This window comes from Dipodomys ordii, unplaced genomic scaffold, assembly GCF_000151885.1.
Source record: "Dipodomys ordii isolate 6190 unplaced genomic scaffold, Dord_2.0 Scaffold3, whole genome shotgun sequence".
Classification (NCBI taxonomy): Eukaryota; Metazoa; Chordata; class Mammalia; order Rodentia; family Heteromyidae; genus Dipodomys; species Dipodomys ordii.
The window spans coordinates 19,508,675-19,519,443 of NW_012267219.1; the positions used below are offsets into that span (position 1 = coordinate 19,508,675).

Below are 10,769 nucleotides of genomic sequence, written 5' to 3' on the forward strand. Positions count from 1 at the left end.
TATTTTTTTTCCACTACATGTAGTCCTTTCATTCAATCAATTGCCAAAGTAGAAAGCTCACACTTGAACTCAACTGTTTGCATGCATCATATACATACTTTGGTCTCCTCTTTCTCTTAAATAACAACCATCTGTTCTTTGAAATGACGATGGCTTCAAGACCCCATGAGTCAATATATTTATTTATTTATCTATTTACTTTGTGGAGCAGAGGACTTGCACTGAGTTAAATCCCAACCCCACTCCTTTGGTTTTGCATCACTTTAAAACTCATATGGTTTCATGCTTTGTTTTTAATTAAATTTCCACTAAAAATGTCTTCTTGAGTAGAGCTTATTCCCTAGTTTTTAAAAATGTTGGCAAATATCTAATGATTGTACTTTATCATTTTGGAGACTAGTGTTCTATTTCCATGCAAGTATATAATACATACTAATCAAATCAGGACAATGAATAATCTGTCTTCTTAACATGGTTTTGCGCTTGAAACCTTTGAGCTCCTCTTTTTTAGTTGTTCATAAAAGATATAGTGTAGGGGGGGGGGGAAGGGAGAGGAAGGAGAAGGATTGGGATTGCGGGGGAGGGGGGAGGCTGGGAAGGGATGTGAAGGGTAAACAAAGGAGGAGGCTGCAATGCTTGGTAAGAAATGTACGCATTATCCTGCCCATGTAATTGTAACCCCTCTGTACAGTATGTTCACAAATAAAATAAAATTAAATTAAAAAAAAGATATAGTGTATATGGTGTCAGGTGAGCTAAAATCCCTCCACTGTACTGAACTTACTGTTATTATTGTTTGGTTACATGTTATCCAGTCTCTCTCTTGCCCTTGCTAGTCACGGATCATCAATGTTATAATTTCCAGCAAACTTTAAAAAAGTCCATATATAAGAGACATGAAAAATTTGTATCCCTGAATCTGACAATGTACACAAAAGTCACCATTAGAATTTTATCAACATCTTCAGATGACTGCCAAACTTTTTTTACTACTTTATTTTTCTGGCAGTACCGGGGTGGAAACTCATTACGTCATACTCACTAGAGGCTAAAATCAGATCCTTTTGTCTTTAGGCCTTAGCCAGCCTCAGATTGCAATCATCTATTTATTCTCCCCATGCTGGTGGCATGTCAGATGGTCCACTGCTCTTTTGGCTTTAGACTTTTCTCTAATTACCTCTCCAGGTAGAGCTAAGTAAATGTTTCCTAAGAAATGATCTGTTTATGTGACTCTACTATTTAAAGACGTCAGGGGCTCCTTACGGTCATTTTGTGAGGCATACAATTTCCCCTTCTGAAATGTCTCACAATCTTGCTTCAGCTTCAGCTTCTAGCTTCTATTGCAGTACTTTTTCTTATCCTTCGTTCACTATGCACAGGACACCATATTTGCTTGTTGACCTATGCAGATGCAGTTTCTTTTCTTTAAAGGTAAATTCCACCCTGCCCCCCCCCAACTTGGCAAATTTCAGTACGGAAAAACTGTAAATTAGACACCATTTATTTCTCCTTTCCTTCCTAAATTCTCTGGTTCCTTGGTAGTTCTCTGGTTCCTTTGTATTTGTATCTGTTAAGTGATATAACCTTACTTGATTTCATCTCACTCTGTGCCTATGGGTGAGAATGTTGAAAAGGATGACACTGATCAAGATGCATTTTATGCATAAACTGCTTTGTTGAATGTTAATTTGCACAACTATTTAAAGATAACGAATATATGTAATATATCTATATCTATAAAAATACACATTTGCTGGTCCTGGGGCTTGAACTCAGGGCCTAGTCTCTGTCCCAGAGTATCTCTGTGCTCAATGCTAATGCTATACCACTTGAGCCACAACATCACTTCCAGATTTTTCTGAGTAGTTTTTTGGAAATAAGAGTCTCATGGACTTTCTTGCCTGGGCTGGCTTTCAACTGTGATCCTCAGATCTCAGCCTCCTGAGTACCTAGGATTATAGGTGTGAGACACCAGTGTCAGGCTAATAAAAATATTGTTAAAAAGAAAAAAATTCTTCAGTGTCTTACCCAAATTGCTCAGAACTATGAAGAAGCAATAAAATGAGAACAGAAAGTACAAAAACACAAAATGTGCAATTCTGTATCCTCAGTGGAAAAAAGTTAATAGAGCTAAAAATGTTCAGGACAGTGTGCACACCAAGAGATAAATTACATGAGAATGACTTCTTCATCCCAGTCTAGAAAAGCATTAACCTTTGACAAAAAGAAACTTAGAGCAATTAAAAAAACTAAGTTCTTCAGACAGCAAATTTATGGCCTTTATTATTCAAGGTACAAAAGAAACTAGGAGAAAATCAATCAGAAAGATTTCACATCCCCATTGGCCTTGTGCTGTGATTTCAGAGTAAAACAACCAGGTGAATTTATCCTGGATTCTGACAGCATTCTGAAATAATACACAACTGTTTCCACTTTTGTCCAATGTAGCCACAAGGAAATACCTTTCACAATATGCTTCATTTCATGTAAGATTTACCCTTATTTCTTTTTATTACATCAGGGAGAATGATGGGAAGATTAACGCTGGACAGAAAGCACTGGACACTCATATGGACATGTTAAATTATTACCCTCTTGTACAACCTTTTGAAGTTTAGAAAAAATAGATTTCATAGGAAAAATAAAGAATGGTAAGCAAGTTAAGAACTAGTTAATAATCATAATATTTTCTTAAGATTATAAATAGAAGTACCTCTCATTGTAAGTATTAGTCTACTCAAGTGTATATCATTAAACTTGGATGTACAAACAGATCTACTAAATCCCACCTGGAGACTGAGACTCAGTCACTAGCCCAAGAGCTGATTACATGTTTATGCTACTGGTTCATAGGATTAACCTTGGTTGACAAGGCCTTCTGTTTCATTTCTACATGAAACTACATAGCAAGGGCTCTCCAGACACTATGTCTCTGATACACAATTACAAAGTAGGATTCATAAAGTCTACCCTAACTCACCAATTCTAAACTCCTCTTTGTTCTCTAAAGCTGAGATCTTAGTCCCCTATTATTCCCTTCCTAGGGCTTGGTTGGCAATTTGCTCCATGAAACATGTTGATTCCTTACAATTGTCAATTTTTTCACATGTTAACATTCTTAATATTAAAAAATTAAATTATTATAATTTAATGTGCGATTTGATATTCATTAAGGGGATCTCAGAACCAATTTTTAGTACATACCAAAACATAACCACACATTATTTTATCATAATTTAAAATTCTTTAGTGTTATTGGCAAGAATATCAGAGATACCAAACTTTCTTGATGTCCCAGGGCCTTACATTAAATAGCATTCTATGTGGATATAAATGAATGACACATGTCTAGCACTTTGTGTTATATCATTTTTAAACTACTTCTAATACACAGGTCAATGTAAATACTACATAAAATACTAATTATGTGGTATTTTAAGGGAATAATTATTAAGGAAGGAAGAAATAAAATATTTGTACATGTTAAGTAAAAACAAAAAATAAAGAAAACTCTGTAAAGATGAAGTTCCTTTGGGGCAGGGAGAGAAAAGAATGTGTTTGCTGGTCCTGTTGCACTCAAGGCTTGGGTGCTGTCCCTGGGCTTTCTTTGCTCAAGGCTAGTAGTGCTCTACCATTTGAGCCACAGCTCCACTTCCATCTTTTCTTTTGGTGGCTAATGGGAAATAAGAGTCTCACAGACTTTCTTGCCTGGGCTGGCTTTGAACCATGATCTTCAGATTTCAACCTTCTCAGTTTAACTAGGATTCCAGGCATGAACAAATGGTGCCTGGGAGAATTATTTTATAAATAGTTTTAGATTTGCATTTGCATCCACGGGTACAGCACCTGTATACAGAATCCAAATGTATTTTACTTAACCACTTTTATTTAATTAACCACTTTAATTTTACTATGTAACTATATGCTACATTTTATTATATGATCTACTTTTTAAATGTTTTGGTTGTGCTAGGGATCAAACCGAGGGCTTTCAGCACTAGGCAAGAACTCTATCCATGAGCTACCTTTTAACCCCTCAAGTATAACTGATATGAATGGAAAACAAACACCAGCTAATGACACAACCTTGATGTAATGTTTCAGAGACAGCTTTAAGTTAGCATATAACATATACTTCTTGATGATGGATTTATTTTTCTAGGTTTAGAAAAGTCTGCAAGATCTATTGCTCTTGCAATTAATTTCCAGCTTCTCAATTTAAAAATATGCTTCTTAAAATTCTTTTCAGAAGAAAGCCATTATAAAACTTGAATTACCACAGAAAATTATGAATGAACAGCTCTATTGTATTATTGTGATTGAAACTGGGACTGATTGAAGTTCGCACCATGCACTGTTAAAATACAAATGCCAAATATTCCTAGAGTTCCTCAAATTTATTCTTACCAATTATGTAAAGTTGTTTATAATGGCATTTAGATATCAGACACAATCTTTTATATGTGCCTCACTATTTGAAATAAGACAAGCTTCACAATTTTTCCTAATGCTCTAGAAATAAAACCTAATATGTGTACCCAGAACCGAATTTTCAGTTCGAATCACCTCATCTTTTTGTTAAGGATTTATCTTAGCTTTCTAGTATACTGGTAAAGAAATCACTTCTCAACTGTGCATTCCCATGAGAAACAATTCCATTAAGATTTGATAGATTCTGTTCAATGGATAATTTTAAAACTTTGGATTTTTTAACCAGTAAATATTCCATCACAGTATGGTTTTTGTAATATGTTCCAAACATTTCTATAAAATACTTCTATAAAATACTTAACTTTAGAAATGGACAATAACATTTTAGTAGCTTATTATGACAAACTTAAAGGAAGAAAAATAATATAAAACTTCCACTGAAATTTAAACTACGTATAACTAGGCAGTAATTTCCCGACTTGCAATTTTCTAAGCTAGAGGTAAATAGAGTAGCTTTTTCTTCATGTAATTGTCAAGTGCAAATTCTGGGCCTCATACCTTCTAAACAAGTGTTCTATCACTGAATTAAATCCACCTCCAAGGCTTTATTCGCTAACGACTGAAGCAACTCTAGTTACATGACAATTACATCTTCACATTTCCCTCATTGTACTCCTGCTTTAGATATGTCTCACAAAGACCTAAGGAAAGTTACTTTATTCCATAACCTTTGCTAGTGTGCTCCAAAAAACTCTTTAACCACAGGAGAGATGAAATAATTCCACACAAATATATTCCTAAGGACCTAGGCTCTTTGAAACTCTAACATTTCCACGTTTACACTTGACAAGAAGTGATCAAACATGTATCACCATTCAATTCCTACAATGAAGCATTAGAAAAAAATACTTATCCAGTAACCAGGCCCCAAGAAAGAACCTTTATCTTCACAATTGTATAAGTCATATTCATGTATAAATATCTCTATGTATGTCTCTCTGTCTCTTTCCCTCTCTATATATACATATACATAAATATATGTAGATACCTATACATAGGTACATATAGACATGTATCTATCTATAGATCTATCTATACCTATATCTATGCGAATATATATCTGGATTAGAAACATAATGCATAAAATGTTGGATACCTAATATTTATCATTGGATAGCTAATGTTTATGCAGTACTGTCTGTTAAACTGAGATTGAAGTTTACCTGCAGAACACTACCCTTCCTTCTCATGACCTTTATCCTCCTCAAAAGTGGTTTCTTTCAACAGCCATCCCTATGTCTGGAAACATTCCTTCTTATATGCTAAACTAACTCATTCTGACAGACAAATAATGGACACAATTTTGTAACTCCTTGCAGAACAGAGGTATATGGTTTTGTTTTGAACAAAGAGCACAACCTTGTAAAAAGCAGCTAGTCTCTGCGTGTAGAGTTCTCTTGGAATCAGTGAACAGGTGGGAAAGGCATTGTAAGGGAAATAGTTTACTGTTCTGCTATAAACTGAATGCTAAGTATAAGCTCTGTGCAAGGCATTAGATGAAATTACATCACATAAGCAGTTATTCAATACTTAAGGGCTAGCCATAAATTATATTGGTGTACTTTCTGGGTTGATTTATATACATTTCATCTTGCATTATGTGGCAGATGTAATAGGCTTAGTGCATAAATATAAATAGTCATTTGAAGGAAATACATGTTCCTAGATAAATACAGATGGAAAAAAGGAAAGAACTACAGTATGTGTTAATCCTTTTTTAGGGGCAAGTGATGGAGATTAAGTAACATCGAGAGATGTGATAGAGAAAAGGGAAAGAAAGAGCTACAATTAAGAGTTATCTTAAAATAACTCACTTCTGCCTTAATGGCATTATGTACTACGCCTACTTTACTGGTAACCGAGTTACCTGTGTTCAAGATAAAGCTTAAATGCCCAGAATTTATTATTTGAGTGTTTATTAAAATAATTGAATCTGTCTTACTACTTTAGTTAAATACTTTGAATTCATCTTTATATCTTCAGCCTGAGGTCACAGAGATTTTATCTTAATTACAGAAAAGTCTAAGGTGTTCTAGTAGTAGAACATCAAGGTCCTCTAAAAACACCTTTTCTATCTTAGAAAACTCTAGGTTAATTAGGAAAGAAATATCAATGTCAAAAACCAGTATTATTTATATTATAGACATAATTTTTCTCAGAGAAAAAGTATATCGTGTACCTGAAATCTTACATTCATTTTTAATATGATAAACTCTCAATTAATGTGGTCCATAGCAGAAGGTAAATTAAAGATATATCTAATGAAGCATCCTTCCTATATTAGTGAAATAAATGGAGATGGATGTTACAAGTAATTAAAACTTCTTTAAACACCAGACCACCCTGAAAATCAAGGTCACAGTTTTGTAATTGTAACTGCAATAGCTATATTTCAAAAGGCATCTGTATAAGTAGTGTTCCCAAACTCTCTAATGATCTCTGTATACACAATTCAACACTTGAATTTAAGGAAGAATCCAACTTACCGGTGGATCTGCCCCCTTAGAACCAGTCAGCCCTCCTGTTAGGGATTCGATATCCTGAAAAGGAGAGAGGTGGTTTTTGTAAAATGCTACTCAAAAGCAAGCAGAAAAGGACTCATTACAACAAAGATACCCACAGGACAATATATTAGAAATGAACTTTACAACTTTGGGGTGTGGGGTGGGGGAGGAGGGGAGGTGGGGAGGAGTGGGGAAGGGACAGTGGGACAACAACAAAGAAGGGAAGGGGTAACAATGATCCACAAGTAATGTGTTCATGGCCTTACTTATGTGACTGTAACCCCTCTCTACAGCATCTCAACAATAAAATAAAATATTAAAAAAGCAAGCAAAGAGCATCTCTGCTTACCTCCTCTGCCAGAATAATATTGCCTTTAGCTTCAAAGTTAGGCATGATACTTTAGTTACTTTTTATTCTCTTTTGTCACAATCTTGAATAATATAATACTAAACAAATAGCATGCATCTAGAAACTGATACATTTCCTCTGCTCTTTCTAGTGTATAAAAACATAAACAGGTTACTTTTGCTTGAAATATGCAAAAATATATCTCCAGGCAGGAAAAAGATGTCTGTCTCTAAAGAGGTAAAGTGAGCATATAACAGAAAGAATGACTGCAATTAATATATTGTTTTCAAGAATATTAGTACAGCAAAAAAAGCTTCACTCACAAAAAATTAAAGTATCTATCTTTCATTCTATTAGTCAATAGGTAAGATATAAAAAAGGTAAAGATTGACTAGCTGGTCTTTTACAGAGATCAATCCAATCTACAATAATCACACGTCATACCTGAGATAAGATTACCTTTGTCAGTGGTATCAGAGGTGATTCTGGCCAAAATGCACTCAGTATATATATATAAATGGAAGTGTTAACTTGAAAGCCCTTTCTACAACTACTTATAAGTAACTTTTAAAGTGGACAAATGAATGATAATGAGAAAAATTGGAGAGAATGTGGTCATAGATGATGATGATTATAACTTAGCCTTACTTAACTTATTCTGAAGTGGAATTCCAGACTTTAAAGTAAAATGTTACACATTTTAAATGTTTAGGCTATCTCACATTTTTTAAAAAATCAAAATACACAAAAATATAAACACCTGTCTGTTCAATGATACTTGATAAAGAGTTTGAGGTTTCACTGAAGAATAATTCCTCCAGCTAGACTCTTCCTTATGAATCTGATCACTTCTTACCTTCCTACTTCATGTTGAAGAGATAGAGATACAAATCCTGGGAGTAGAGTTGTAGTTAGAAAGTCAACAAGAAAGATGGCTAACTAAACATATGGAGGTAAAATAAGGAATACTTATCCTTAAAATAACAGCTAATGACTTATGAGCAATAAAAGAATCATGCTAATCATATTGTTTCATCATATTATTTCCTACTACTATTTTAAAAATGGGAAGTCAACACAATATGTAGTCAAAATGACCATATGACAGAATTATTTAAGGCAGGAGAGAAAGAAGGAAAAGTAGGAATGTTTCCTTCAGAAGAAGCAGATTTTGAGGAGGAACTCAGTGGAGGATGAAGTTCTACATGCATATTCCATTAAGACTCATAAGTGATTAGGCAATCACAAACATACTTGCAAAGAAAATTATTATATTATCTTTTCTGTAGTATTATGTTATATATATATATTATGTTATATATATGTAGTATTATGTATATATATTATGTTATATATATACATATGTAAATACATATATAAATATACATATATACATATATAAATATAAATAAGGAGATATAAATACATATATAAATAAATATATATAAATATAAATATATATAAATTCCAAACCCCACATCTGTGTAAAGAACTTCTCCATTTCTTCCCCATTTTAACTTCAAAATAACTTTATGAAATTGCTTTAAATACTGTACGTCCCTTCCAGAGAACAAAGGGAATAGAGAATCCATTAAAGTTGATGCCATGACTTTGTCCTTTGAGTACATTTTAAACTAAATGCTTTTTCTTTTTCCAAAATTTAGTGTAAGACAGCTTTTTAGCTCCCAAAATTCCCAGTATCTTACTAGATATAGCTGCATTGTTGGTTATGTCTATTTATAAAGGGCTATTTTTACTAGATTGCTGAAATTCTCTATTCCAACCTCATGTAAGGCATAAAGCATCAACCAGCCTGGGTATACTGGCTAGCATCTATCTTAGCTACTCAGGCAGTGATGATTAGGAGGATCAAAGTTTGAGGCCAACCCAGGCAAAAAATTAGCAACAACAACCTAAACCACTTAAAAGATGTATGTAGTGGCATGCACCTACCTTCCAAGATATGCTGATGGTTACATTGGAGAATCTTACTCCAAGGCAAAGGCTAAACCTTGACCTAGGAAGTACAGAGTCCTGAATTCAAATCCCTGTGTTTCCCAAAACTATTAAAAAACAAAAGAATCAAATTATGTAAATCCTGTGTTCTAAATGTTCTTTTATACTCTTATTAAATACTTTAAGTAAATTAATTCCCTGTGTATTAAAATATGAAACTTAAATTAGCAAACAAAATGAAATGTCCCTATTGAATTCAAATATACTTTTTAAAAATTGTTTAATGTCTAGGAATGAACTCAAAACACTAGGCCATAAAGTGACAGAAATATAAAATAAACAGAAAATAAATATATGGTCCATGGTTCTCTTTGATGCAATTTCTGTATGGTCAGGAAATAAAGTTCTGTTTGTGTGAAAGATTATTATAAAGAAAGAGATGCTAGATTGTTAGAGAAAACGCATGACTCTTTTCATAGGCATAGAAAAAAAACTTCTGCATTATACAGTATTAACCACAGAATTTCTCATGGAGCTCTGAAATATAATAGAGAAAATTAAGTGTATTTTATGTAGTTCTTCATGGATTTAAAAATTCTATCCTGAAGACCTTTTACTTTCATAGAAAAGCTGTGCTAATGTTTTAGATTTCTTTTTAAAAATTAAATTTTCATGGTCTTGGGGGAAAAATCAAAAGAATTGTAAAGTAATCTTAGCACAGATTGTGAATGGTAGCTCAAAGGATGCACAGATACATATCCTGTCTCTTTCATTCATTCAATACTAAAACATTCCTGAGCTTATGCTCAGTTTCAAGTAAAAAGTGTGTCCTACTTGGATAGATGCCCAAGTTAAACATAGCTTGTCACTTTCTGCAAACAGGATGTCTTTCACGTGTGAATAATGAACAGTGTACAGATGCATTTATGCAATGAAATTAGCAGGTAAAATAAATAAGTCCTTTGAGGAACTAACATGTGGATTGCTACATAGTGTTTAAATGATAACTAAAAGTTGATCTTGATCCTTCCAATCCAGGAGCATGGGAGGTTTTTTCACTTTCTAAATTCTGTTGTGATTTCTGTTTTCAGATTTTTTAAGTTTTCATCATAGAGGTCAGAATGGCATTGCCCCGTTTGTTAGGAAATGGAAAAATTATTTTAAGTGAAGTAAGTCAAGCCCAAAGAAACATAGGTGCCATGGTTTCCCTTATTGCAATAATTAGTATATGTTTGAGACAAGCAGAAAAGGTCAGATAAGATGATGTTAGGCGAAATGAACCCCAAGATAAGGACACAAGTGGTTTTACTTTCTTGCTATTGTTTCTAACTTATTTATAAGGTACCACGTGATTATTTTGTTGCTTTGTATATTCCTCCCCCACGGTATAACCCCTGCTTTCACTGTATTTGATGTTGGTATAATTTGTGGAGGGGAAGGGAAAAAACAAATCGTTTAAATAGGGATAC

The 10,769-nt window shown here is 33.6% G+C and overlaps 1 protein-coding gene across 4 annotated transcripts in view; it reads right to left on the minus strand.

Annotated features, from left to right (window-relative positions):
* The window catches only part of Ppfia2 (protein tyrosine phosphatase, receptor type, f polypeptide (PTPRF), interacting protein (liprin), alpha 2), a 347,260-nt gene that overhangs the window by 261,949 nt on the left and 74,542 nt on the right, over nucleotides 1-10,769 (minus strand). For 3 of the 4 annotated variants that reach the window (XM_013019213.1, XM_013019195.1, XM_013019203.1), the window contains one exon: nucleotides 6,978-7,031. The exons of the other annotated variant lie outside the window; for it this stretch is intronic. In XM_013019213.1, coding sequence (XP_012874667.1) covers nucleotides 6,978-7,031 — 54 coding nt within the window. The remainder of the gene's footprint in view (nucleotides 1-6,977; nucleotides 7,032-10,769) is intronic. 4 annotated transcript variants of the gene reach the window in all.